This window comes from Pseudopodoces humilis, chromosome 1 (genome assembly GCF_049639895.1).
Source record: "Pseudopodoces humilis isolate 2021_Gansu_Grassland_sample_001 chromosome 1, ASM4963989v1, whole genome shotgun sequence".
NCBI lineage: Eukaryota > Metazoa > Chordata > Aves > Passeriformes > Paridae > Pseudopodoces > Pseudopodoces humilis.
The window spans coordinates 116474329-116502127 of NC_142200.1; the positions used below are offsets into that span (position 1 = coordinate 116474329).

Genomic DNA, 27799 nt, shown 5'->3' on the forward strand with positions numbered 1-27799 from the left:
AGTATGTATGTGAAATTAATGTTTCTGCAGTCATCAAGGTTGTTCTGTAATAGCACTGATTTTTCAAAGGTGGTAGCCAGTGGTGTTGCAATCACTCTGTTCGTTTTTTCAGCACCCATAAGTATATCCTATGTGGTTCCATGTGTTTGAACACACACTGCTTCTTCAGGTATTCACAGCTTATGCCCCCAGCCCCCTCCACAAACATTCCTCTCCGTCCCAAACAGTACATGCAGGGGGTTGGAAACAGAGTTGGCCTAAGTGAGATGCAAAAACACATTCAAGTCCTGCAGCCTTTTCTATATCATGTGTCATTGTCTTATCTCCCTCAACAAGCAATTGAATTGAGTCTCCTTTTGCTGCTCTGCGTACTCACAAGATTATTCTTGTTACCCCTTAATGTCCCCATTAATTTTTGCTCCAGATGGGGTTTTGTCCTTCCTGGTTTTGTTCATGTGCCCAAACAATGACTGTGTACCTATCCTTTGTTTCCTGTCATTGTTTCCACACATGTGCTCTCCATTTCCACCATTTCCACCTCCATATGTGCTTTTCCCATTTCAGTTCATTAAGAAGCTCCTTACTCAGCCAAGTGGACCTTCTGCCTACCTTGTCTGTATGTGCTGATTCCTCATGTATTTCTGGGTTAGGTCCCTGTTCCGTGGCAAAGTCCTCCCCCTCTAGATTAGCAAGTCTTTTCACAAAGATTTCTTCCCCATCTTTTCCAGGTAGACCTGTTTTCTGAGTTGTCTGTCCTCATCAAGTTTTGCCACAAGCAAAATAGTTGAAGCCCAGCTAATGTCATCAAGTATGTGTCACCATATGTGGGCTTGCTGGTACACCTGCTGTTCTCCAGGCTTTTCCCATTTGCCATAGGATTAAAGGGAAACACCACCAGCATTCACGCTTGCTCAGGGGCCCTACAGTCACTTTTGAACTAAAATGGTTTCACATCACCCTGTCTCTGTACACATAAATAATCAGGAAAAAAGTCAGAACATTAGGTGACCCCAGTTTTTTGCAACACCACAAACTGAGGCTCCACACAAGCAAGAAACCTCCCTAGTTGACAAGTCAGGCTGGAAGAGTCATCAGCCACACACAGCCATTCATCACTTTTCCTTGGTAGTGCCCTGATACAGTGTCTAACCTGAATTCTTCCTCTGAGGGAGCTTGTTCTTGCCCTCTGCTGCCTGGGCCCTGCACCACTGGGCAACACTTCTGCTGCCAGAAGTCACAAGTTTGCTGTTCCCTGCCCCTTTTAAGTGCATGCCTTCTTCCCACTGTATCTTGACTTAGTTGTACCTTTGCTGTCTGTTGCATGAAGTTTTACTGCTGGAAAGATCTTGTCAATCACCTATCAGTCACCCCAATGCAATAAAACACACAGGTCTCTTCTTACAACTCTTCACTGGCTGCTGGGGAACTACAGCAGAGCAAACCTCCATCAGGGAGGTCAGCCTGCACAGAGGTTGTTACAGCACTGCTGGTGACAGCAGAGGCAGAGGTTGCACCTTGTAGCAAGTCATCACCATTTGAGTATTGTCTAATTGTGCAAAAAGCCCTCTTGTGTGTCAAGTGCCAAGTTAACTGTATTGCCTATCTGCCCATCCCACTGTCAGCACTCCTTTCCCACATGTGCCAGATAAGTCAGGACCTACAAGTTCATTTAGCCTTGTGCAGGATTTCCCACTTGGGAAGGAGACCTCTTGCACTGTCTGTGACTCCCTGACCACAGCTCCCTCCTTTGTGCCTGCTGGGTCTGCTGAATACTGCTCCTCCCCATGCTGGATCCCAGCGAGCAGAAAGAACAGGGGATGTAGTTTAATCAGCACTGCTCTCACTTGCCAAGAGAAGAGGTACTGTTGTATAATTGAAAAGTTGGTTTCAGACTCTGTTTAGGTGGATTCAGCTGCCCAAAAGCATTTCAAGATCAACTTACTTAGTTCGCATCTATGAATAAGAAAAAAAATAGTCTAGGAGATATGGAAATACTTATTACAAGAAGTTAAATGTTCTTATTCACCTGTAGGAGATAAATTGGGGTTCAATTACTGGATAATGATTTCAAAATTTGATTGTGTTATTTTACAGAAGAATAGTCAAATATTGTCACCTTTCCCTATCTTCCAGCTGTACTTGCTGTGCGAAAGGCAGTTTAAAATTTATGGTAGATTATTTCTTGCAGTCAATAGCTGTTTGTACGAGGAAAAGGTCTTCTGCAGGAACATCCCTTGAATAGAAATGTCAATGCAGATATGCTTGTATAGGCCACGACAGAACTGCAGACTTTGAATGAGGTCACTCAACAACTCTGAATTGGCAAATGAAATCAATCCCTTTGAGGCCTAAGTAGTCAAGGTATGAGGATAAGAAGAGAAAGGTGAGAGTATATAATATAAAGAAATAGCAAGGAAAAAATATTTTGTATCTATTAGGTGTAAGGAAAAAACATATAGGTAAAAAGTGGTAACTGCTACATCTTGCAAATGCTACAGTTACATTGCTTTTTATTCATCAATTGCTTTTGTATTTATGATAAATTAGTGCAAAATTCCCTTTACCAGTTTCTGACTTGGTTTCTGATGGAGGTTTAAGACCATTTACACCTTTAAATCAAGACTGACTCATTCTATTTATTCTTTCTGATCAGTTTTGGGCTTTTTTTCATTCAAAATGTAATTCACACTCTAATGCTCAGTGATCTCCATCAAACAAGACTATGATAGAACTGCAAAGCTCCAAAGGAAAACGGGGCTAAAAAGCTACTTTGGCTTTCTCTGAATATCTTCAATTCAATTGCATACTTAAATAAAAAACTGCTTAATAATGTTTGTAACTTAGTTTGAAAGAATTTTTTCAAAGGAGTGGTGACCTTCCTCTGCAATATGGTCTTCAAAGTCAAGACTGGATGGATTTGTAAACCAGCAAATGAGGGCTTTCAAACAAGAATTCTTAGCTAAGGTAGTTCCCAGTGCTTAGATAGGGCACGTGGCTGGATACTAATGCTTCTCCTGGACCATAAAATATTTAAATTTTTTTTAAGTCCTATTTTAAACTAAACTGGATGCATATTTTTTAAACATAACTTGATAATTTAGAGTAACTGTGTTATAGTATGTGTGTTTAAAATAGTTTTCACCTAAATATTATGTATAGTTGTGTCTTAAAATGAAGTTAGCTGTGCATAAGATTAAATGGAGGATGATGTCTTACAAAAATAAGTGTGCCAAAATACATGGCAGTAATGCATCCTTGAGCTATGATATTAGGTCTCATGAAATATATGTCTTAAAATTTTTTAAAAAAGGGTTTCAAAGGAATAGCTGAGGAAATTACTTGGCAGTAATTAGAATTTTTCTCATTTGGTGAGTTTTTTCAGCCATTGTTGTGATACTGTGTTTGCACAAGCAAAACCAGGTAGCTGATCTATAAAGGAATTCTGAATCGTTAACCTTTCTGAGGTCAATGTAGATAGATTTTTATTTAACTCTTTAGAAGGAAAAACAGTAGTACTAATAGATACTGAGATATTAAAACCAAACCCTATTTCCATGAATTGACAAAATTTTCCAGGAACAAAGGAATAGAAAAAGTTGAAAGAGGTCCAAGCATGTCAAGGATTAACCTACTACTTTTACTCTGCATTATAGAAATTTGGGGGTTTTAATGCTAATAATATCTTAATTGTAGGAGGAGGAATTAGAAGCCCAGATTTCATTCCTACAAGGACAGCTAAACGATTTGGAAGCCATGTGCAAATATTGTGCAAAGATGATGAACACACATCTTGGTAAGTGCAGTACCTTGTATTAACCTGTAAATCTTTGCAAAAGCTCTTTCAGTGTTTGTGTTAGAACTAAAACAATATTTATGTAGTACAGTGCATATTATTTTATAAGCCATGATGAAGACTGAATTGATGTACTCAGTTGTTCTATCAGATGCTGCCAGCCACTGTATCTTTATTCTGTCATTCTTTTAAACTTGGGAGTAGGAGAGCCAGTGATGATACTAAAAAGAAGTAGAAGCGTTTTTAAAAAGATGCCTTTGATTTTTTGTATTGTAAGAGATTTGTTGGAGCTCAAACCATGTGAACTTACAGGCTTGAAGTCCATTTGGAGTTCAAGAATCCTACAGTGATACTTGATGTGTACAGCATAGTTGTATAAGAGTCATATACATTTTCATGAAATGTAACATTTTCATAATCTATGATTACCTGTGATATGTTAAAATGTTACTGTAGGCTGGATAGTTTGTAATATTTGTCTCAGAATAGAAAAAATATAATAAGATAAAAGTCAATACCTTGGGAACAGAATCAGCAAATACTCCAGTCTAAAATTCTGCCTACATATTGCTGAGACAGATCAGAGAAAGTAAACAAAAAATTTCACTCAGATCAAGTGTAAATATTTTTGATAAAAATGGTGTTTTTAAACGGTGTTGAACTGAACTCTAAATGTTAGTATATTTAGTTATGTGAAAAAGCTCCATTGTCGAGAAATCAGAGCAAAACTGCAATAATTTTCAGATTTATTTATGGCCTGCAATATCTGAACAAAATTAATTGAAGTTGAATTTTTCAGTGGGTAGAACTAAGAATGTGATATCTATGTTTGCCAGGTCAGAAGGTTCAGAAGTGAAAACCATATTGTATTTGTATTTTCTTTTATGTGGGTGTTTTACTAGCCACTGTTATAAGCCTAGGAAAAGTTATAAATATTGTATTGCTTGAAGGTTACGAATCACAGCCTTGAAAAGCCAAGTCTAAACCTCTAACCCCGACAGCTTTAGTCTGATGTATTGTATTGCTTTTGTGAAGGCACATGACTAAGAATGAGATTAGAAGCAAGTGAAGGGATAAATTATTAGCTACTGAAATGATGGGGAAAAGATTGCTGTGTCAAGAAGAAAAACGGAAGTTTCTTTCCTCTGGGAAAGAAGACAAAGAATGTTTAGCAAGGGTATCAGTTCCACGCATAAACATTTCACCAACTATAGCTGCACCAGAGATCACAATAAACCCAGGCAAAGCTCCTTGAAGCAGTCTGCATTTCAGCAGTGCATTCATGAGCTGAAAGCATATGATCTGTGATCTGTGTATCCAGGTGTTAAATTCTTTTTCCCAAATATATTGGAAACAAAAGCATTAAGGGCCAGTAGTCTCCCAGGAGCACTGTGGAGTGGTTTGTTACCCTCACAGGACAAGGAAAGCCATCCCTGATAGAGCTTTGGCTGCAAAGTTTGCTGTGCGCATTGTGAAACCCCTGCAACACTCTGCTAGCATAGTCTCTTCCATGTCTACTCCCTGTACTTCCCCACAATATTCCTGCATGTCTTGTCAACATCATGGACTATTAACTTTGTAAATTTGTCTTACACTAGTGTGTTTATATCCTATAGAGATTAACAGTTATGAGTGATAAACAGCACAAGAGAGACAGAGACACCACCAGCCTTCACAGCCTCTACACCTGTGGCAAATTGATGAGTTTAGGTATGCCCAAATCAGCCAGCAGATGATCCACATGAAGACAGGGAAAAAAACCCACCAGGATTCTTGCTGATGTGCAAAATCCCATCTGACCGGAAATCTGTCTGTCCATGCAGCACATGCCAGCAGGCTGCGCAAGAAAATGGATTCTCTGGTGCATCACAGAACATCCCCTGAGGATTATCTCCACAGTCCATACATTGCTCAGGGTTTCAGAGAAGGGCAGCAAAATAAAACCCAAGAACATATCTGGTTATTTTTAAAGGGAAAAGTTAGCGGTGGCTGCTGAAGCACCTGATCTGATTCTCCCCTAGGTATTCGTTTACCCATGAATTGGCTCTGTTTCAGAAAAAGCAGAGCAGATGAGTTATATCACTCCTCTTGTAAACTGTCAGAACACTTAACTTCAAGGATATTACTGCTTCCTCTGGGGCTGAATTTTTCTGACTTCAGCACCCAGCTATTGGCTCATGTAGCATTTTTAACAGAAAAGTCAAAAATCCTCATTTAACTTACGTATACACAGTGATAAAGTAATCTCTCAGCACTGTCTTTGCTAACTAGATGAGTACATTTCATTTTCTGTGGGTTACTTTTCAGATCAGATCATTTTTGTGGTCCTCCTTTGAATTCTTCAGGATTTTAATGTGTCTTTTCAAGTGTGTTAATTGTATCAGGATATGATGTACCAGCACTGGGCTCAGTAATTATTTACCACAAGGAAGGTCATCTCTCTACTCTCATGTGGCATTGCTCTTTTTAAACATTTGTAATGCGGCGTCACATTAGTGCTCTTTGATACAGTGATAGTTTGAGGTGATAATATGTTATGACCTTTAAAATTTGGTGAATCACAGCTTTCTAAACAGAAGCATTTATCCTGTGGGTAAAATCAGGAAAAGTTTGTTTCTGCATGTGTTCCTTGTTTTTGATGATATTAAAATTCACTTCTTGCCATTTGGCATTTTAGCTGAATAATTGAGGTAACTCTGTGATGTACTCAGTTTTCTTCTGCCCTTCTAACTGCAGACATAACCGTCATATATTTAATAGTTGTCTAAATTGTTGATAAAAACATGCATATATATAAAAATTGGGGAGCCTTACAGAACTAATTCTTTCAGCAAAGAGTTAGACAACATTTCTATGGATTATGAATATGTCAGTCAGGCAGTCAGGCTTGCATTTTAAATTTGATAGTATTTAAGTGCTTATTCTTAAAAACCTCCCTTTTTTTGGAATGATGTTGTAAACCTTTCTTTTCAGACATTATTACTCAGGCAATATTCTTTCCCCTGTATGATGCATTGCATTTGCAGGTCACGTTATAACAAAACAATAGTAATTCAGGCTTATAAAAATGCACATTGAGTGATCATTTGCCACAAAATTATCACAATATCTAACAATTACAGAATATTTTTCTCCTGATTTATAATGAGACAGTTGAGGATTTTTTTGGCTGTCTTTCCTCAGGTTCTTTCCCTTAAAGGGAGATCCAGATGACAGTCAGGTGCAGTTACTTCATGACATAGAGATGGTGTGTTGTAGCTGAGAAATTATCAAAATAACCGTGAAATTATCCATGCTGTTTTGAATATGAGGGATAGAATGGCAGCTTTTATTTTGTTCATATATTCAAAGATGTTTTCATTAAATGTTTATCTCCTTCTGTAAATAAACCCCCCAGTCTACAACATGGCAACGACGTAATTAACTACTTGTAATATCAGGGCATGTTACCATGGTAATGAATGATGGTTCTGAAATATTGCTACTTAGTGCTATGAGTGGAAATTAGAAATAGGGGCTTCATTATTAAAATGGAGGAAAGTTATTTTGTCATCTTTGTCTCCATCTCAGGGCTGTGCATTGGGAAGAACTTTACTTTTCTTCCCTCTCTCCCTTGACCACTGGAGTACTGCTCAGGGAAATTCCTTTTAACACCTCCAAGGTCAAATGTAAAAATTTAGGTATGTAAAATGGCAATACAGGAAAGCAGATTTTACTTTTGCTCCCATCTGTTTTCACAAGTTTGACATAGCTTTCAAAAAAAAAAAAAAAATCCTGTGTTCAATTTTTCCATTATTGAAACGAAAATACTTCCAAACTTGTAAACCTGTCACGTGGCTTTGTTCAGAAAATAAATGCAGAGTATTACTCAGCTAATAGTGAAAAAGTTTAGTTGCCATAGCTATCACTGCTCCAGCATCATCACAGATACATTTTCTTGATGTTACTTTCTCGCAAGCACTATCCTTTTTCAGGAAATAATATTGTCACTGGTGATTTCAGAAATATGGTAATATTCTTTAGCATATTTCTTTCTGGGAGAAATATGCTAAAGAATGCTCTGCTGTTAGTGCACATAAATTCCTCAAGGCTCAATGATTCAGAAAGCCATAATATACCATTTAAGTATTACAATATTATTATTATTGCCTGTCATAATGATACTTCATTTTGAAGAATTTTGATTGTTTCCTCCTTTCTTGCACTATCTGAAAATAAAAGCATAAAGCTAGCAAGTGTGTTCAGAAAAATATTTTTTCCTGGTAACTGGTAAATGTGACATCTGTCTGATGTCTTAAGAGTAGATCATGAAGAGCATGTCTAAGAGGCATGCACACAAACAGCACTCAGAGGGCCTTATAGCATCTGCTGAAAGATTCCTCTCTCACCCTTCACAATGGACATGGGACTGAATTTGAGGTGTTTGTTCAACATGAAGTCTGTCTGGAGTGTTTCAAAGAGCAAAGCTTGGTTATATCCCAGGCTCAAGCCTGTTAAATAGCAGTTCAGATGACACCAGCTAATGTCACTGTCGTCTGACACCATCTGCTATTCTGTATCTTTAGGGTTTACGCCATGTCTGCACTGGCCCACAATTAAAGTGCAGCTTCTTAACAAAAAGTAAATTAAAGCCCTGGAGAAGTATCAGCCCTCCATAGGCAAATATCAATATGAGAGACTGTGGAGGTTCTATGTTAACTTGCCAGTTTAATTCCAGAAAATGCTGAATTTCAGAGTGTTGTCTCTTTATATGGGACAGGAACCAATCCATCACCATTACCTGAGACAGAAGAACCTGCCAGTTGTTTCCAACAGAGACATAGTTTCAGACCTCCAAGTGTGGGAAAGTTTACCAAATAATTACATATGTAGCACAGGAAGTCCGTCTCATGAGAAGCAATTTAAAGGAACATTAGTTCAGTATTAACTTGGATATGGAGATCTTTATATAGAAACTATTTTTTTGATGGGCAATTTATCAGGTTATAAAAGTAGAGAAACTAAGGTCATTCCCCACTTGCTTTTGCTTAAGGGCAGCACTATGTAAATGCGGAAGGTTGCTTCCCCTGCCAGCAGAGATTCAGAAGCAATTTAGCGGCTTTCTTGCTGCACAGAGCCCCAGCTAATAAGCCCTGAGGATTCATACCAGTTCTGCAGAGTTAGCTCACAGGGTTCTGCACAACACCCTAGAAATGTGTGCAAAGGTACCCAATTATACAGAAGAAACATAACTCTGTCTGGTTTTATTAATTTCACCTTCACACTGTTACTGCTTAACTTGAACCAGCTGCCAGAGGGAGATTCAGGTGGGTCTCAGAAATATGTTGCTCAATATCCAGGTCTTTAAATCACTTCTTGTCTTGGAGGCAACATCACAAAAACTTCTTAGCTCTGACCTACATCTACTGAGTTTATGCTTAAGCATCATGGCTTCACTAAGCCAAAGCAAATGAATCCTTCTCTGAGTTACCCATACAGGGCTGTTGGCTTTTCCTTGTGGTGCATTTTCCAGTTTCACTCCTGCTATCTGTAATATGTTGCTATGTCCTTCACCGGTATTCCAGTACATCTCTGCCCCTCCGTTGTGGATTATGGAAGGGTGTGGAAAAGTGAAGTTTTCAACTCCCATTCTTCTAAACCAGCATCCTGCCTTTGGAATATCATGTCAGCTCTCAGCTTTCATAGGTAGCCTGTGAAAAACTGTATTTATTTACAAAATGCCCAGAAGTTATGGCATCATGGTAACAAGAAAAATGAAAATCAATCTTTTGAGAGTTCTTTGAATGGGATCACAGGACATCTCTGCCACAAACATCAAGCAGTGCTGGCACTTCTATATTCACTAGCACTTCCTGACATCTCCCAGACAAATATTATTTGGAAGACTTACTAAAAACAGTTCAAAGCCACCTTTTTCACTGTTTTTATTGCAAGCACCATGAGCAAGGAAGGAAAAATATAAAAATAAAGAAATAAAAGCTTATAGGATATAGTTGCTATTGTAATTTTAGTTATTGTGTGAAATAGCACTTTTAAAAGTTTCATTTTATTTCATTCCTCCCTCTTTTAACAGTCAGTGCAATTGTTATAAGGATGCATTTTATTATAAAAATCCTTTACAGTGGGGAAAGGAAAGGAAAAATTTGATTTAGGGACTGACTTACTGCCCAATATAGATCTGGACACAATGCTTGTTAAATGTATGCAAGATAGCACTGAATTCTTGTTTTATGTGTCATATGATGAGATGAAAGATTATGACATTTTTGTAAGGATAAAATTAAATGGGCATTATTTTGCTGCCCTGTGCTGAAATGAAATACTTCAGCATTTGCCGAGAAAGTAGATGCTTTGAGTGAGTTCTCTTATGCTTGTGACATAAGTAAAATAATCCATTGTTTATACATCCAATGTGATTAGAAAAGATATCAGCAAAAAAGGCCACATCAAACATGAGTCTAAGGCATTGCTGTATTTGGTTAGAAATAATGACGTAAAATAACCTATAAAAACAGCATATAAAGAAAGAACATTAGCGAATTTATTGAATCAAATGTAGGAATGTTTACCAGGAAACAAGTATTTGTTGTGTAGCATAGTATACAACAAGTATTTGTTGTACAGACTTACTTTAAGACTGTCATTTCTGGTCATTTTAAAGATATATATTTATTTATATATTTATATAAAGAATAAAAGTGTAATTCTTGATGTTCCATGAATTTTTACCACATTTTTGTCACTTAAGGGTAGTTTTTAAGGTTAAAAGTAACTGGTTCAACTCAGAACAATCCTGCTTTCTTTCTATAACAACTGTGCCAGTCCTGAAACTCTAGCTGTGGTAGGCACCGACAGTTGCTTTCATCTCAATAATTTAACTGAAAAGGAGATTAAAATAATGAAGTTTACACACCCCCCCATTACCTGATTAACAGCTTTCCTTGCAACTTTCAGTGAATTCCCATTGCTTCCTCCCTGCTGCTCAGTGAGCATCTCCCTCATACTGAAGTACACTGACAATCCACCCTTTCCTTTCCAGCATGTCTTAGGCAGTGGTTTCTCTTCCAGTTCTAGCTTTAAGGGAATAAAATCTTAGCAGATGCTAAATTGTTGTATGACTAAATTGTTAGTTTCCCCATTATTTCCATAAATATACAGATGTGAGGTATATGTTAAGCATAATCTGTGTGTAAATTAGAGTTCACAGCTAAGGATTGTGACTTTGAGCAAGGGATGGACAAAATGACTTCATGACCCTACCAATCTCCTTCTTTGTACATCTGCAATTCTGTGCCTTGCTATGAGTTGATGATTGGTAACTTTTTACTACTATTTCTCTGATGTCAAGAGCATTACCAGACTTTAAATATTGATAAAGGGTTGGTGCTCTGCACGACACATGAATCTGAAGTATAAATACTTCACTTACATTCAACACTGTATAAATATATCATTTATATTCAAATAAATGTTTTAAAGAATGCAGTGTTTCACAGATAATTTCATACTTCAGATTCTTAAGGTCTTTAAGTTCTTGAAGACTCAAATATTACTAAGTGATGCTTTTAATATAATGTGTAATTGTTACTAGAAGTGTTGGCATTCACAGTGAGAGAGGTAAATGAAAGGCTACTTAGGAGTGTTGCCTTCATCAACACTTAGATCACAAACGCTGTTGTTTTAGAAGGGAATTTAATTCCTCTCATTTGTATTTTTAATGCTGGAAGGAAAATGCAGTAGTCGGAAACATCCTGAGTTGCATTATTAAACAGCAATATCGGTATGTCATACAGCGTAGTCTTTCTAGAAAGGCCACAAACCAATGTTAAGGTCTAGAGTTCATTTTTGTGCTCAACAGACCTGAGGTAGGAAAGCAGTATTTGTTGTGAAAAGAGAGAAAGATTGATTATCAGAAGCTAAAGAAGCTAAAGTCCCAGTCTGTTCTTCTACCCCCTTAATGTTCTTGAAAAGGAAGTCTTGCTATCAGTAGTATATTGTGCCGGGAATGTTAGAAACATTTTCTGTGAACCCCGATTTCATAAAGACAATCATACAAAAGTACTGGAATATGAGACCAGAGAGTTGGCTGTGCCTTGATATATATGGGAACACTGGGATTTTTTGGCTTTCCTCTTGGAAAAATAAATATGTAATACCCTCAATTCTCTCCTTCCTCCTGCCTACAGTGGAAGTGAGAAGGTACTTTTGCATTCTGAGTTTGAGCTCTCTTCTCAGTAGTGGAAACAAGGGTGAAAAAAGTCGATTTAACATGACTCTGGGACTGTTGCTTGTTCACAAGTCATTGATCAGGAGCTAGTAGTAGAAAAGCAGCATTCCTAATACAGCTTGCAGCTATTTCAAGTTAGCTCCTCTCAGCAGGAGTCATCTTCCTGGAAAGGCCCCACAGAGACCAGCTTAAAATAGAAATCATTAGGAGGGAGATGCACTGCAAAAACAGCAGTGCAAGAGAAAACAAAGAACCTCAGAGAAGTTTAGTTTTCTCCACATCCATCTGATTTTATGTCAAGTGTGTTTTGTGCCTTCATCTGGCAGGGTGTTTGTCTCCCACCTCCTCGGTGGAAGGGAAGAGGTGCAGATTTGTCTTCTGGATGGATGGGCATGAAGAGATGCCCGAGGGGACCTTGTCTACAGCAGACAAGTTTGCCCATTCATTTAGTGCAGCGCTGGTTGGGTTTCTTGCAAAATCTATATTGAATGCAAGAAATTTTTTCAGTGAAAGTTACTTTATTTAATAAGCCTCTAAAATAATTACGCCAAGCCTAACAGCTTTTCCATATTCAGAGAGGAATGTTTTGAATAGCCCCTTTCCCTGGCCTGGGAACTCAGCAGTGACTGCTCACACCATCATGCAATATGGAGCATTTCAATCGTCAGACAGCATAAGCTTTCTCTAATTCTCCTGCTAGAAGCTGCTGTGCATGTTTTTCCTCTCTTGTCGCTATAGACAGCATGTCTTCAGTTTAAAATTTAGCAATTAATTTAGGGGAAGGAAATAGAAATCCTGTTTTTTTAAAAAAAAATACAGTGAGTGTGAATCTAAAGCGATTCACAATTTGCCATAACTGTAAGAGCAAGAAATGAAAAATATATTTAATCTTAATTTTTAACTGTTTCAACTGTTGCTAACAAACTCACTACCTGCTACAGCTTTTCTCCCTATTTTTTAAAAAAGAATATGGATGCAATCATTTGCATGTTCCTGCTCTCTAATTGTAGCTGGATTTAAAGTATATCAAAGCAACTGATCACAGTCTCACTCAAGAAGTAATTAATGATTTACTGATCTAGTATCTATCAAACTTAAACAAATCTCCTCATTTAAGAATAAGTACCCAAAACTAATTCCAATCCATTATACAAAAGGCATCCTTTGAGATGTGAATCTGGTTTGAGGGCATCCATCAAAGTGGATAATGTTGCTGACTTCTGAAGAGAACAACTGGTTTAACAGCTCCAGTATTTCTGAGGCTTAGTCAGGATCACATTTAGGGTATGACAATTCATTTTGTGACAGTCAGATGTTTGTTAGCACTATTTTGAAACAAATCCAAAGTCTTGTAATGGCTGTCTGGTATCTCATACATCTCACAGAAGTGCTCTGACCACCAGTGAGAAGTTGCAAAATTCATTTTTTGTTTTCCTCTACTAAGAACTTCATTGAATAAAGAAATATTGTCCTTTTCTGCAAAAAACATTTGGTGTCAGCTAAATGAAATCTTGAAAAAGAGAAAAAAAAAAAATCAAGGCAGTCAGGAATATTTTACCTTAACCTTAGTTTTCTATGTATGATAGGATTTTGATAACTTTCGAATAACAACAGCTTTCCCAACAGATGGATATTTTAGCACAGCATCAAACTGTTTTGAATAATATAGAAATTACATAATTGGTTTGTTTGATTCATTGTATCAGTGTTTGGGTTTTTTTTAAAGGTAAGAAGGTGTTTTCACTTACCAATTGACATCTGCAGGGCTTTTTAAAGATAAAAAAACAAAAAAGACAGCTGTGAGGTAATGATATAGAGCAGCAGATAAGGAAAAAAATCAATATGTGGCCAATTCATTCATATACACGAAGCACTTTTCTCCAAATACAGTAACATCTCCTGTGAAGAAAGAATAATTAAATCATACATCTCTGCTTAAAGTAAAAATCCTTCAGCTGAGTAATATCACATCAAATATGCTTCCTAGCACTCTTGAAATAGTATATATTAAAGTATTTTTAGTTGCAAAGGTATTTTTTGAGATACAAAAAAGTAAAATGAGCTTTTGTCTGCACTTGAGAGCTTGTTTTCCCTCTTTATGTCAGCAACTGACTCCCCCCAGCAGTGGGAAAAATCTTGGATGAGAGTTCCCCCAGTGAGGATGCTGTGCCCTGGCACAGCCATTCACAAGAGAGCAGCTGCAGAGCATCTTTACCAACTTTCTTGCTATCCCTCCTCTTCTTCCCACCTCTCTTTCCAGTCCACATGGATTTCTAAGAGTGGCCCCAGCAGAAGTATGTGATCAACAAGGCACTCATGCAAAATCACATTGCATGTATGTTTCACTCATCTAAGGGTTTTTTTTTTTTTTTAATTCCTTCCTACTCATTAGCCAGGGAAGAAGAATGAGCACTGGTAAATTTGGTTTCCACTTATTTGAAAGTTAGAAAATTTTGCATTCAAAAGAGATGAGGGCAGCAGATTAGAAGCCATATGCAGTTCAAGGACATATTTAAGAAAAGGATTCATTGCCAATTCCACAAGGAATTGTACTTTCCTTCTGTTTCATTGCACTTGAGAAGGACATCCCAATTTATGCCTTTATGCTTCAGTTGCTACTTATTAGCTGTATTTCCTACCTTTTTGCTCCTAATCTTTTTTCTTCTGAAGCTAATATCAAAACCTGGCATTAATCTTGCTAAAGTAAATGTGTGATGATACAAACATTTCTAGTAATTTTTACTGCTGGGTAACTATCATATTCCATTCATCAGATATTAGAAATTTCTCAGTGTACTGGCTCATCAAACACGGTTACAGCTGGGTTTTACAGTGATGGTAGATTCTTTTCCATATTTTTTTAAATACTGACTTAAAAACATCTCTAAAGAACAGTAATAATAGTAGAGTATTTTCACATCATGTGGAATACCTTTCAGCTTTTGTTTTCTTGTTCTTGTTGTCCCAATTTTTTTAGATTTCTTTCCTTCGTTTAGTCTTCAGTGGGTTTGAGGTTTGCTTTGAATAATTTTCTTGGTCCATCTGATTAGTCAGTATGAATGGCCTAGTTTTTTCATGTATGGTTTAATTTATGTGGGGATCACACACTATGGAATATTTTTCTTTGTAATGCTGAGAAATGGAAAAGACAGTTGAATTCAGTGATTCAGGCTGTGATCGAGTATGGCTGTCCTGCCTATGAAGGCTTTGGACTTCTGATGTTTCAAATTCTGAACCTTTTAAAAGAAGGAAATCATGCATTCTTTGAAACAGTGGAAAACAGAACATGAGTTATTCTTTTATAAATAAATATTAATATATTTTACTTACCAAATTGAGGTACTAGACAATTTAGATGTAAAATAAAAAAGCAAGTAAAATGTTGCAATAATTATGGATTTTCTCAATTCAAGATGCTTAATATTTGCAGAAAGATCTGGTTTTTTATTATTTCTGGCCTTCATAATGCAGTGTCTTTCTCATGTAAAATTGTTCAATTGTGCAACAACTTGAACAATTGTACAACATTGCTTCAGGACATTGCCACTGTAGTATAGTAAATAATGTCTGCTAAATAACGTGAGCATAGATCTCTCTCATAGATTGTTCAGGCAGGCTGCTTATGCAAAGCTGAGTTATGGTACCTTCACTGATGCTCTTGACCTTTATCACATCACCTTGACTTTTGTCAGCTATTGCCTTTCATGGCTTTAGCCTCTTTCATTCCTTCTACATCTCATATTGCTTTTTAGCGGTTCATTTAGTACTGAGGCGTGGAACCTTTCTCCTCTTTGCCCTTTCCATTCCTCCTTTATACCCATTACTGTTTTCTGGCCCTGACTCAATTTCAAACACGTTTATACACAAGTTTTAAGTCTACCTCTCCTCTTCTAATCTTTCTTCTTGTCCCATCTCCCACATCTCATTATTTTGCTATTTATTCTGTAAACACAAAACTCATACCAAATTACTCAATGCTTTTACTTGAAACTTCATATTGTGACAGAGTTGGCAGTGTCATCATATTTGCCCTTGTCAGGATCATCTCTTAACAGCAGTTCTGGCTTTTCACTGATTTGGTTCCTGAACACGCAGGACGTTGTTAAAAGCAAACAAATATAATGCAGGTGTGGATTAATGATACAAAGCTCTAATTGTTTAGTACCTGGGATACAAATACTCATAAGCAGTAAAGCATTCTTCCTAAATGAGTGTCACTGAGGGATTTGGGTTCAGTCTGTGTATGTAAGACAGGAGTGGCACAAAGGTATCCTTCATTTTCAGTTGACAGATACCATCTCATTCTGCCAGTCTGTCTCTAGGAATCTTTGCTGTTTTCTTAAAGAGGAGGAAAGTAGGAGCTGGGAGGCCAGAGAATAAACTGAGTCTGCAGAGTTATTGGAGTTGTAGTTTCTCTGGGTTGTGTTGGAGTGTAGCATTGCCTGCAAACACTCTATACCAGGGTAGTGAAATGCATCCTTGAAGGATCATGCTGTGGGTATGGAAGGCAAGAGTCTCCTGAAGTATTGGTACTGGACTGCTCTTTCTGTTAAATAAGTTTTGCTTGGCCCTGCGTCTTTTACCTAAAAGAAAAGAATAGAAAGGGAATTAAACTTTTTGTAGTCCTATAAAGAAGAGTATTCTAGCATCTGCAGTGGCCGTGGGACTAAGGTGAAGATTGCTGTGCTTCTACCTAAACCTTTCTGTGAGATGCAGCAGATTTCTCTGTTTTTGAATGTTTTCCAAAGTATTTTCAAGTCCAAAAATGTATGTAACACAGAGGCTGCTGTGATCTTCTAGGGGCCAGTAGTAGGCTGAGTTCCTTGGTACACAGGGGCAATAGAAGTCCTGCAGGAGCAGAGCATTGCTGGAGGCTTCCTGGCAGCAGTGCAGGCTCAGGCTGGCCTCACCTCTACAGATAATAAGGTTGTCATCTCTAGGTTTGGATGCGGAATTGTGTTTGCAGGTCACAGAAGTTTGTTTTGAAAGCATCAGTCAGCAGTAAGTAACAGCATATTGGAATTTAGGATGTTTTCTCTCTTTATCTTTCTTTTCTTTTGATGTTACAGGAAATATTCAGGAAGTCATTTTGCAAGAACACTTGGAAAAAGAAGATGAAATTCTGGTTTCCTTGGCTGGTTTGAAGCAGGTATTACTATTGCTTAGCTTAACCTTCTTGTGCCCTTCAGACCCTTCAGAGCTATTAATCCTTTCTCTTTTTTTTTTTTCTTCTATTTTATTATTTTTGTATTCTGCTGTTTTGTCTTCTTGCACTGTTTTACTGGTGCATCAAACCTTGTGGTGTATTTTTATTTGTAATGATAAAACTCAGCTATAAAGAGTTGAAACAACTTGCATAGTATTTGCTCCTGTGGAAGTTTTGGAGGCTTCAAATCAAAACTAAAGAACCAGCAACACCAGGACTTAAGCCACACTATCATTTTTCTTAATGCAAAATGTACTTGCTAAACATCAACTATGCCTATGTCCCCATTATTTCATTGTGACAACTCTTGAACATCATTAAATTAAAGGAAAAAATACTACATACATAAAATGAGAATGCTGCTGAGCATCTGTAGCTGTGATTATACTGTCCTTTGTTCCCTACTATGACATATGTTAAACCTATAATGAGGCAGGGAATAATCTTAACAGTTTTATTCTCTTTAGATTTCCTGGATAGTTGTTTTTCAGACTCTAATAAAAACCATATTTCACTTTTATTTATATATTTAACCAGTATAGGTATGAATATTGACTTGCTTCCTATCTTTTCAAAACAAATGTTTTGGGGAAATGATGTATAAAAGCAATCTGCACAGAGCTTTAGAAAATGCAGAATTCCTCCCAGTTTTTGACTTACATCCTTTCCCATCCTGTTCAACAACAGATCAAGGATATCCTGAAAGGTTCATTGCGTTTCAACCAGAGCCAGCTAGAAGCTGAAGAAAATGAGCAAATCACTATTGCTGATGATCATTACTGTTCCAATAATCAGAACAAGGGTGCAGGTGATGTCCTAAAGGGACCTGTCATGACAAAGCAACAGTTCATCTCAGGACAACAGGTAAAATAAAAACATCTCAAGCAGGCCATTGATGGCCTTCCATTATTTGGAGACTTCCTTTAAGATGTCGAGGTGTTACATGGGACACACCAGCATTCATGGTCCATATGGAGAGCGAGTTAAAAGTGTATCTCTAGCTACTGTCCTACTCTGATCAATTATTTTTATTGTAGCCTTATGCTCCACACACAGATATTTAAGTCTAAGTGTTAGGCAGTGTTTGGGGGGAGTTCTTTCACACTGTTGAATCACAGAACCACAGACTAATTTCCTACAAAAAAATGTATAAACTGCAGGTAAATGTTCCCATCCCAAATGTTCCCACATGATTATTCTCATTGTCCTTGTCCTCCAGGATCCCATTATGTAAGAGCTGATTAACTGCATTGCAGTGTATTCATGGCCAGTGCCAAAAAGGAAATAGCAAGGAGGCTGCTTTTACCTTCTACTTCATTGTATTGACTTTCTCCTTCAATCTGTAAATAATGTTTTCACATACAAAGCATACAGTCATAGGACAAATTCATAGACAAAGGGCCCTCTCTGTCTAAGACTCAGTCCAACCCAAACGTGATCTTAAAAATAAGTACTTTTCAGCCTGCTCATTTCTATGTTGGAGTCCTATTAAGTCTGCCACCCTGCTGCTGATACTCACACTCATAAATCAGTGACAGCACTATCACCTCAAAGTCTGAATCTGCAGCCAGTTCACTTTTGACAAGTTTACTTGGGAACTACAGGAAGTATTTATTAATTTTCAAATAATGACACAGGGTCATTTTGATTTATTACACTAAATCCCCCTGAGTTAGAACAGTCTATGTTCAAAAACATATTTTAATTGTATGCCAGTATTAGGGGCAGTACCAAGATATATATAATTTTTTTTATTCAGTAATGGCAAAGAGCAAAGCTTTGCTAGAGAGTTTTCACTGTTTGCTTAGCTGTTGTCATTATAATCAAGAAAAATATATTTTCTGCCATAATAAAGCCATAGGTTAAACTGATACAGTACATAATGGCCTCCTATTTTTGCCTTTGATCTCCTAGTATTTTATATGAAGTACCTCTTGTTTTCTTCCCAAAATGGCAAATAATGCTTTTTTGATGATTTTTTACTTCTAGAAACTAGCAGGTAGAATGCCATGCAGCATGGCACACTGTGAGGGGGTGGGTGTGTGTGTGTGTGTGTGTGTGCAGACCTTCTGAAGCTGGAGAAGCCCTTACTCAGAGGTTTGTCTAAAGCTTCTATCATGGATGCGCTTCATGTACTGAGGGTGAAGCAAGTGACACCTGCTCTGCACAGATTTCTCTCCAGTGCAAATTTTCAGGGGGATATTTAATAAGTTCTGGACTTACCCCATCGTGTAGTCAGGGTATATACACCCAGCCCCAGGAACTGAGTGGCATCCATGGCTCCAACAATTTCAAGGCTGCTCATAAGTAAACTATGAGCAACATGAGTAGAGGTTGTACAAGCTGAGCTGCTGCAGAGCATTAATGAGGCATTAACACTGCATGGTTTATGTTTGGAGGTGCAGTACATTCATATGGATTAGCCTCCTCACCTCTTATCTTCTGGAAATTCCAATTATGATAATGAGCAACAGCACCTTTGACAGAAAGAAAAAGATTAGTGTTAGAAATGGCACTACAGGAGGACTGGTAGTATCCTTTGTTAGCTAATTAGGAATAGTTTGTCTGTCTGTCTAACTACCCCCTAGATAGTCTGTGCTGTTTCCAAGCCCTTCGTCTTTAACCACCATCCATAAGATCAAACAAAAAGAGGAGAGCTTTGGACTCCTTTTAATAAAACACAGGAAAATAAAACTGTGGAATAGGGAGTTGTGATATTAGACTGTTAATTAATGGGCTCAATTGTTAGCCCAAACCAGGCCACAGCCCAGGCTTTTAGCTCTGCTGAAGAAAAGGGGCTGCAGTGGTGCTCTGGGTCATGCCAGGAGTACTTACTGAGAGCTGGAGGGGGATTAAAAAACAACCACTTCTAGGCACTTTAATGCATTTCTGGTTAAATAAATTTCTACTCTATTTGCATTTTCTGTGACTCTGGTAATTCTGTTTGGTGTGATTTGTACTGCAGAGATTGTTCTTTTCTGAAACTATAGGGTTATTTTCTAGGACAGCTGGAACAGTTACAGGTATAGCTATTCTGTAATTGAGATTAAAATCTGGTCTTTTGTGCTTGGTTGTTATATAAATTATTTATCATCTTTGCTTTTTTAAAGGTGTTCTTCCTCTTTTTTGTCTCAAAATCCCTTTCTGCAAAATGAGGATAAGGATATAGCCCTTCTTTAGAAAGGAAAGCTGCAAAATTAAAAATGCAAAAAAAAATTAAGATAAAGGCTAAAAGAAATCAAGCACTTTTTGGAATGTTTGGCTTTGGTAGCAGCATGCAGTTGACAAACAGAAAGCTTCTGTTGCTAAATAATGAATGATAATTAACACATTATCTTGCCTTTATGTCTGTTCAAAGAAGGAGGCAAAATGAGCTGCTGTTCTTCTAAGCTTTCTTGAATTGTATCCTTGCAGTTAGTTTTAACTCATTCACAGTGTGAAGGCAAATGAAATAAGCCTGGTCCTAGTAGCTGATATTCATCAGGAAAAATTGTTTAGAGAAGCCATATGGCAACGGGCGTAAGGTTGTTAAGTTTCAAAGCTACTGGAAGTATAATTCTGTCATTTTCCATTTATTCAGTAGTGGCAGCAGATGGGAGAAAACATGCTTCACGTCAGCATGAGTTTCCTGAAACAGAAACAGGCAAAAGAAGAAGGAAGGAGGTATTTTACCTCTGGAAATCAGTTCCAAAATACCAGTGTATGCTAGGGATCGGCAAACATTTACAGGAAGCCCTTTTGTAGGATTTTGGGGTCAATATCTCTGCTTCGCTGCTTCTCTGTTACTTCAGTGAGCTATAGGTCTCCTTAACCAAACCAAAAAGTGTGGGTGGCATGGAGAGTACTGTTGGAAAGCTCTACAGTAGCAACAAGAAATTGGGATGAGTAGTTTCCTTTCCTTTATTAAAGAGCAGGATGCTTTTTCAACTGCGCTAGAGCACACTCTTGAAAGCAGAATTTAGGAAATTGGGGAGTGCCAGAGACAAAAATACTGATCCTGCTGAGCGAGTGTGTCTCTAAGATCTGTGTCACCCTACGCAAGGTGGAGGTGTGAGGGCTGTGAGGACTGAAATAAAGGATTCTTGATAGCTTGGAATAATAAAGTGTATAATTTTGAAAAATGAGACAGTGCTGCATTCCCTGAGAGCTTTTAAATAGAAATGTGGAAAGAGGCCAGGTGAATTATGTGGCAGTGGTTGTTTAGAGGAATGTATATTTCTGTTGTACAGGGCTGGGGGTGGGAACGAAGTGCTGAAGTTTTGACTATGGCATTTAGAGCTCCCAAAAAAGTATCAATAGGGGCTGGAGGATTAGGGATTGAGAACAGCTCTGCTTGAGAAAGACTGGGGAATACTGGTGGATGAGAGGCTGGACATTACCCAAATGTGCATTCAAGCCCAGAAATCCAGCTGTACCTTGGGCTGCATCCAAAGCAGTGTGGCCAGCAGATCAAGGGTAGTGATTCTGCCTCTCTGCTCCCCTCTGGTGAGACCTCATCTGGAGCTCTGCATCCAGCTCTGGGGTCCCCACCACAGAAAGGACGTGGGCCTGTTGGAGCAAGTCCAGAGCAGCGTGACAAAGATGATTAGAGGGCTGGAGCACCTCTCCTATTGAAGACAGGTTGATAGAATTGGTGATTTTCAGCCTGGAGAAGACTCCAGGGAGACCTAATTATGGCTGTTCAGTACTGAAACGGGGCTTAAAAGAGAGATGGAGACAAATTTCTTTGCAGGGCCTGTTGCAATAGGAATGGGCAGTGGTTTTGAACTAAAAGAGGATTGATTGAGATTAGACTTAATGAAGAAATTTTTTTATGAGAATGGTGTGAGACACTGGAATAGGTTTCCCAGAGAGGTGGTGGGTGCCCCATCCCTTGAAACACTGATAGTCTGGTTGGACAGGGCTCTCAGCAACTTGGTCTAGTTGGAGATGTCTCTGTGCCTTGGTGTGGGAGTTGGACTATGTGACCTTTAAAGGTCCTTCCAACCCAAACCATTCTGTGATTCTGTGTTGATGGAGCAGAGCCACAGTTGTGTGCTGACTGTGTCCTCAGCCCCCTGGAGATGGCAGCTGACTCACTGACAGCTCATGAAGACAGCGTTTCAAACAGACAAGATGAAAGCAAAAGGCTAATTATTAACAAATGATGTCTCAGCTCAGAAGTGTTTAAACAGTGAAATGTATCTCCATGTAGGATAGAACTCTGTGGTTTTAACTTCATGGATACTGCTTGAAGTTTATGACATTTGAACTACTCTGGTTCTGCATGTATCAGGAGGGTTGGAGATCAATTTTGATAACACTCAGAAAAGGCTTGTTGATCTTTCTAAAACAAATCTGTTGAGTTTTGTATGAATTTTATTAATATAATTGTTAATTAATATATTCTGTGAAAAGAGCCTTACTATCAAAAGTAATAGATATCAATTTCTATCAGTGTGACAACTGTCTTACATAGGGACAGGTAAAATTTTACCAGTGCTCTGGACTCAAGACACTTCCATTTGAATTATGAAGTAGTATAATCAGTTCATTATAAAACAGGATATTATATGTTATTAAACCTATAGTAATATTGATTATATAATAATATCATTGTACCTGCATGCCTGTAGATAACACACAAAAATTATAAATTATGAGAACAGGATATTTCAAAATTTAGAAAAGGAGATTTTTTAATCCTTATTAATATAAATTTGGGCACAGTTCTGTATTTGAATATATTCTCCAATTCAGCTGATATTTATCTTGATTGTGACTTCTAACAATTTGTAACAACTATGTAAATGACAACCAAAGACTTCCAGCTCGCTCATTTCTTCTTACAGACATTCATAACTGCAGGTGGGTTTTGCTTCCTGAGCTACCCTACAGTACCATTTCAAGAACATTCTGATCTATAATCAGTAATCAAAACAAGAAAATAATTTTCAGCTGTAATAAGAAGTTTTGCAAAATAAATTTTGCTTGCAGCCGTGGATTCTGTAACTGCAGTTGTGGCTTGCTGATGCTTGTGGTATTCTAATTTTATATACCATGCTGTAGGTTCACCTTTATCTCATTCAGATATCTGGTTTCTCTTTTCTGTAACTGTTTTCTTTATTTTTTTTTAATACCTATAATCTCTTTTCACCCCAGAATGAATTTTTTTTTTTTGGTGGATGAGTCACAGCTGAAGGGCTTGTATTGCCACAAATGTGGACATGCACATTTCCCTCTACTTCTCCTTTTTCTCAGTCTTGCATTCCTGTAACTAAATATATTGTTTTTGGTATCACACCACTTCAGGCTGCTTGTACCTACAGGCTGTTTGGCAGGTTGCATTATCACTCTGAAAAAAACCTGTGTGGAAGCAACCAAGAAAGCAGTCATGTTCTTGCCAGAGGAACACAGCACCAGGCAGGAGCTGAATGCAGCTCTTGCAGAAGGAAACAAAGTGTTGTACATTTGGGTTGCAACCAAGCTAAAGGCTGCCAGTTGTCAACAAGTGAGAAATCCCACTCTATTTTGTATGGCAGTCTTCCTTTCTAATTGCATATAGCTCTGACTGGAAAAGCTGGGAATTCTGAGTGTGGCTAGTGTAATGGAATATAAGACTGAAACTTCATAGAGTTTTCTGGTAGCCACTACCTAGGTACTCAGGACTAGACATTTCCCAAGGTCTAACCAGACAGAATTGGAATTCCTAGACCCTCATTTTCTGGAAAAGTTAGGAAATAGTCAGCAACACTAACCCGGAAGCTCTGACAGCCCTGATTTTTTGAACCCAAACTGGTGCACGCTAAACCAGGTCAATGGGTGGTTCAGAATTCACAAGTCAGGGTTTTACTAGGAAATTTTATATCAAACCATTCTCCTGACAAGCTCCAAAATGCTATTGTACATGCAAACCAGCAAAAAAAATTCTCAAAACTGTTTCACTAAATACTTCAGAAATGCACTGTAATTACTGAAAATCTTCACAGCTGTAACGTATGTGTTTGATGCTTGACTGCTGTGGTCACTATGTGGATGCACTATGATGATGAGACATGTAAGACTGTTAGACTGAAAAATGTACTTTTAGAGTGTTACATTTTATGCTTTTTAAAATTAGCTCAATTGGTCAGAACATGGTGCTAATATGCCAAGGTTGTGGGTTTGATGGGCCCAAGAGCTGGGCTCGATGATCCTTTTGGGTCCCTTCCAGCTCAGAATATTCTGTGATTCTGTGAAATAACAAATGATGTTATCCAAAATTAATATCCACTTTATTTTTCACTTTATTTAGTCATTACCACTTTTGGATAATAATTATTCCTTTGTTCCATTCCCATATGCTTCATAAAGCCTCATTATGTGGTAACACCGGTGCTCTCTTTACGTCCTTTTTGTGCCTTTGTTTCACAGACTATGACTGATTCGAGCACTAGGGAGAGCAAGAATGCTGATGACTATATTATGGTTTCCAAAGAAGAGGAAAGAAGTAAAAGTGCTGTTCCAGAGCCGGGGCAGGCCCTTCAGGCGCACAAGGAGGCAGCGGTGAAGCCAGAAGTTCCGTCTCATTCTTCTTTGATATTTTCTGATCCTCTGATGGGTTCCATTTCAGCATCCTCCAGCAACCTGAGCTCCAGCCCTGATGACGACAGTAGTAATAACAGCAAAGATTCTGACTTTGCTATTGTCAGCCCACTGGACATCTAACGAAAGAGACTGGGAGAGTTTGGGAAATCTGTCATTACAACTCAGCTCTAATTTCTGTGATTCCACGGGCTGGAAAGTTCTTTGGCTTAAAAGGACAGAAAATAGATAAAGGTAACCCATTTCAGCTTCCAAAAGCCTAAATTAAAATAAACAGGCAAACAAACAACAGAAAAAGAGACATAAATTTGCTACTTTTAAAAAATAATATATACATTTTAATAACTGCCTTAAATAAAGATCCAGTAAAACCCAGTTCTAGTATACAGTTATTATTAATTATGCTGTTACCTTACTTAGGAGCTTTGTTGCTATAGAACTATTGCTTTCCCAAAACATAGAATAGTATATGCTAAGTACCATAATGGAAATGTGTGAATACTTGGCATCAGACCTGAAGCAGCAAAGACAGGCTAGATTTAATATTGTCCTTTTACAAAATATGCTTGACTGGGTTTTCTGTGTAGGAAAGGGTACTGTTTCTTCAGAGACTGTGATTAGAGAAGTAGGGAATGAGTATCAAAAAGATTAAAAGCATCATCCTGGTAGGAAGTTTGTTCTCCCTTGAGGAATCCCAATTTTCATCTGGCAATAGCCTGAGGTGTGTTCGGGGCAGAGGTTTGTGTAGTTGTTCCTCAGTGCATACAGGAGACTATGAGACAAACTCCTTGAGAATGAGGACCTACACAACAGAGCCTTATTTGCCTTTGTCTACTTTTTCCCTGGAGAGTTCACAGCTCACCTCTTCTCCTCTTTGTCTACTTTTACTTCCCCTGGCATGATTTTTTTTTTTTATTTTACTTATATTACCAAAGTTAAAACAGTAGGTGCAAGGGAAATAACAGTGTTTCATAATGTAGACCTGAGCTGGTTGAACTAAAGCTAGCTCGAGTGTGGTAACTTATCAGGGAAGGTTGCAAAGTGAAATGAAATATTCATAATTAAAACCACTTTATGTTTATCTTCTATAGACTCTGTTTACATATATTCCTATATGATTTCCATATTTCTAATCAAGAGAAACATAATGGTGCAGCAGCATTAACCAACAGAAAGTTTCTAATTAACTCTGTTACTTATTCTTCTATGGAAAAGTGTATTTCTTTCCCATCAAGTCCATAGTACACTTAATAGCAGCTCTTTTCAAGTAGATAAGGGGGGCTTTCTGTACTCTCTGATCCCTTTAATCTCTGTTGGAATTCACAAAACAAAACTGGTGATGAATAGACTGCTCCTCTTGCAGGACATACACAGAGTTAGCTTGAGGAAAGAATGTTAGTATGTCGCTCTGTCATAGCAGCAAAAAAAAAAAAGCATTATTTGCTTTTAAGATGCATATACATTATACCATGCAACAGTTTCCTATTTGCATGGCAAAGCTTGTGTTTGTTCAAAGTTATGAAATTGTAGTTATTTGCTGCTTAGTCTGCAATTGTAAATGAAGTACCGTATCCCAAAGACGAGGTGACATGTAATTTGCTGCTCTTAGACTTTACAAGGTCTGTGTCAGTGACTGAAGAGTTAATTGTCATGTAATTACATGGTAGCTGCCATCCTTACATGTTCAAAAGCCACCATGTAGTTTCAGAGATTATTTGTGCCTTGTAAAATGTTAAAAAACTAGAATGTTTCGTACAGGCATAGCATCACACCTCTCTGCAACAGAGTCATGTGAACAGTCAGATAACTATATAGATGAAAGATCTTAAATGCATAACATTTTGGAGAGGTGTTTATTTTGGTTTAATTTTAAGCTTCTTAAAAAATCACTTTGGAATTCAGCATGCATGCCTGCCTCCAGTTTATTTTATTACCCTGAGTTTGCATGAATGCCAGGGGATTGGGTAGCTGGTTGATTTATTTAGGTCTTTCAAGCTTTTCTAGCCTTAACCTATACAGCAAGGCTTGTGGCACCATCAGCAAAGGGTGGCTGTTGAAGAAGTACCTGTGGAAAGCGGAAGGAAATATTCTGGGGACAGAGAGAAAAGTTTTATATTCTGTGATACATAAACCTTCAAAAATTCCAGTAGCTTGGCAGGAGAAAATGTTTTTACTTCTTTTTTATTTTTTTAAGCATCAGTCTTTTGATTTCTATTCTAATGGGTTGTTTCAGGGATCACATTGCTATTTTCTTGAACAGTCTCATTGCTGATGGAAGAGTGTGATTTGTACAGGTTTTTTATTTTTGTAAATTAGTTGTATCTTTAATATTGCATATTTTAAAGCAGCAGTAAAAGTGTATAAAGACTTGGGGAGTGTCTAAGAAGAATCAGTGAATACCGATGAGCTGAATGCATATCATGCCATGGGACATGATAAAAATCTTCAAAAGAGAGAGGTGATTATACAAATAAGATCAGAGTAACTCCGATAAATGAATCTGCTTTGGTTGTACCATGTCCTTCCACATCTCTAATATGTTGTCTCTGGTATTTAATCACAGTGAAGAGATAGTTAAAAGTATTTCAGTATATTTATTAAGTCAGAAACTTGTAAATTCGATAAAATGTCAAATCATCACCCTGTTTTGTGTTATGTTAAGAATATATTGAGAGAGAAATTGTCATTTAAAATACAAGATTATTCTTTTTCTCCGGAAATGACTTGCTCGTAATGTTCATGGATAATAATAATCAGATAGAAAAAGTGATAAGCATTGCAAATTCCTGACAAAAACTAATGCAGCATTAAGATTGCTGATCTGAGACTGTTTCACTGTATCTCACATCTGTAATTTATTACTTTAAAGTCTCTTGCATGTCATGTCAGTTGTATGTACTGCAGAAAGGCAGTATCATATTTTGACTGGGTATTGATTTAGTTGTGGAGCTTTGTATCTTTACTCTGGAAGAACATCTAGCCCGCTTTATTAAAGAAAGAATTAACAAAC

At 37.7% G+C, this 27799-nt stretch overlaps 1 protein-coding gene across 8 annotated transcripts in view; it reads left to right on the top strand.

The window, feature by feature from the left end:
* The window catches only part of TBC1D5 (TBC1 domain family member 5), a 315390-nt gene extending 287591 nt beyond the window's left edge, over window positions 1–27799 (top strand). For all 8 annotated transcript variants that reach the window (XM_088054565.1, XM_088054556.1, XM_014248648.2 and 5 more), the window contains 4 exons: window positions 3694–3793; window positions 17090–17169; window positions 17914–18090; window positions 24619–27799. In XM_088054565.1, the coding sequence (XP_087910691.1) occupies window positions 3694–3793; window positions 17090–17169; window positions 17914–18090; window positions 24619–24912 (651 nt within the window). In that variant the 3' untranslated portion in view covers window positions 24913–27799. The remainder of the gene's footprint in view (window positions 1–3693; window positions 3794–17089; window positions 17170–17913; window positions 18091–24618) is intronic.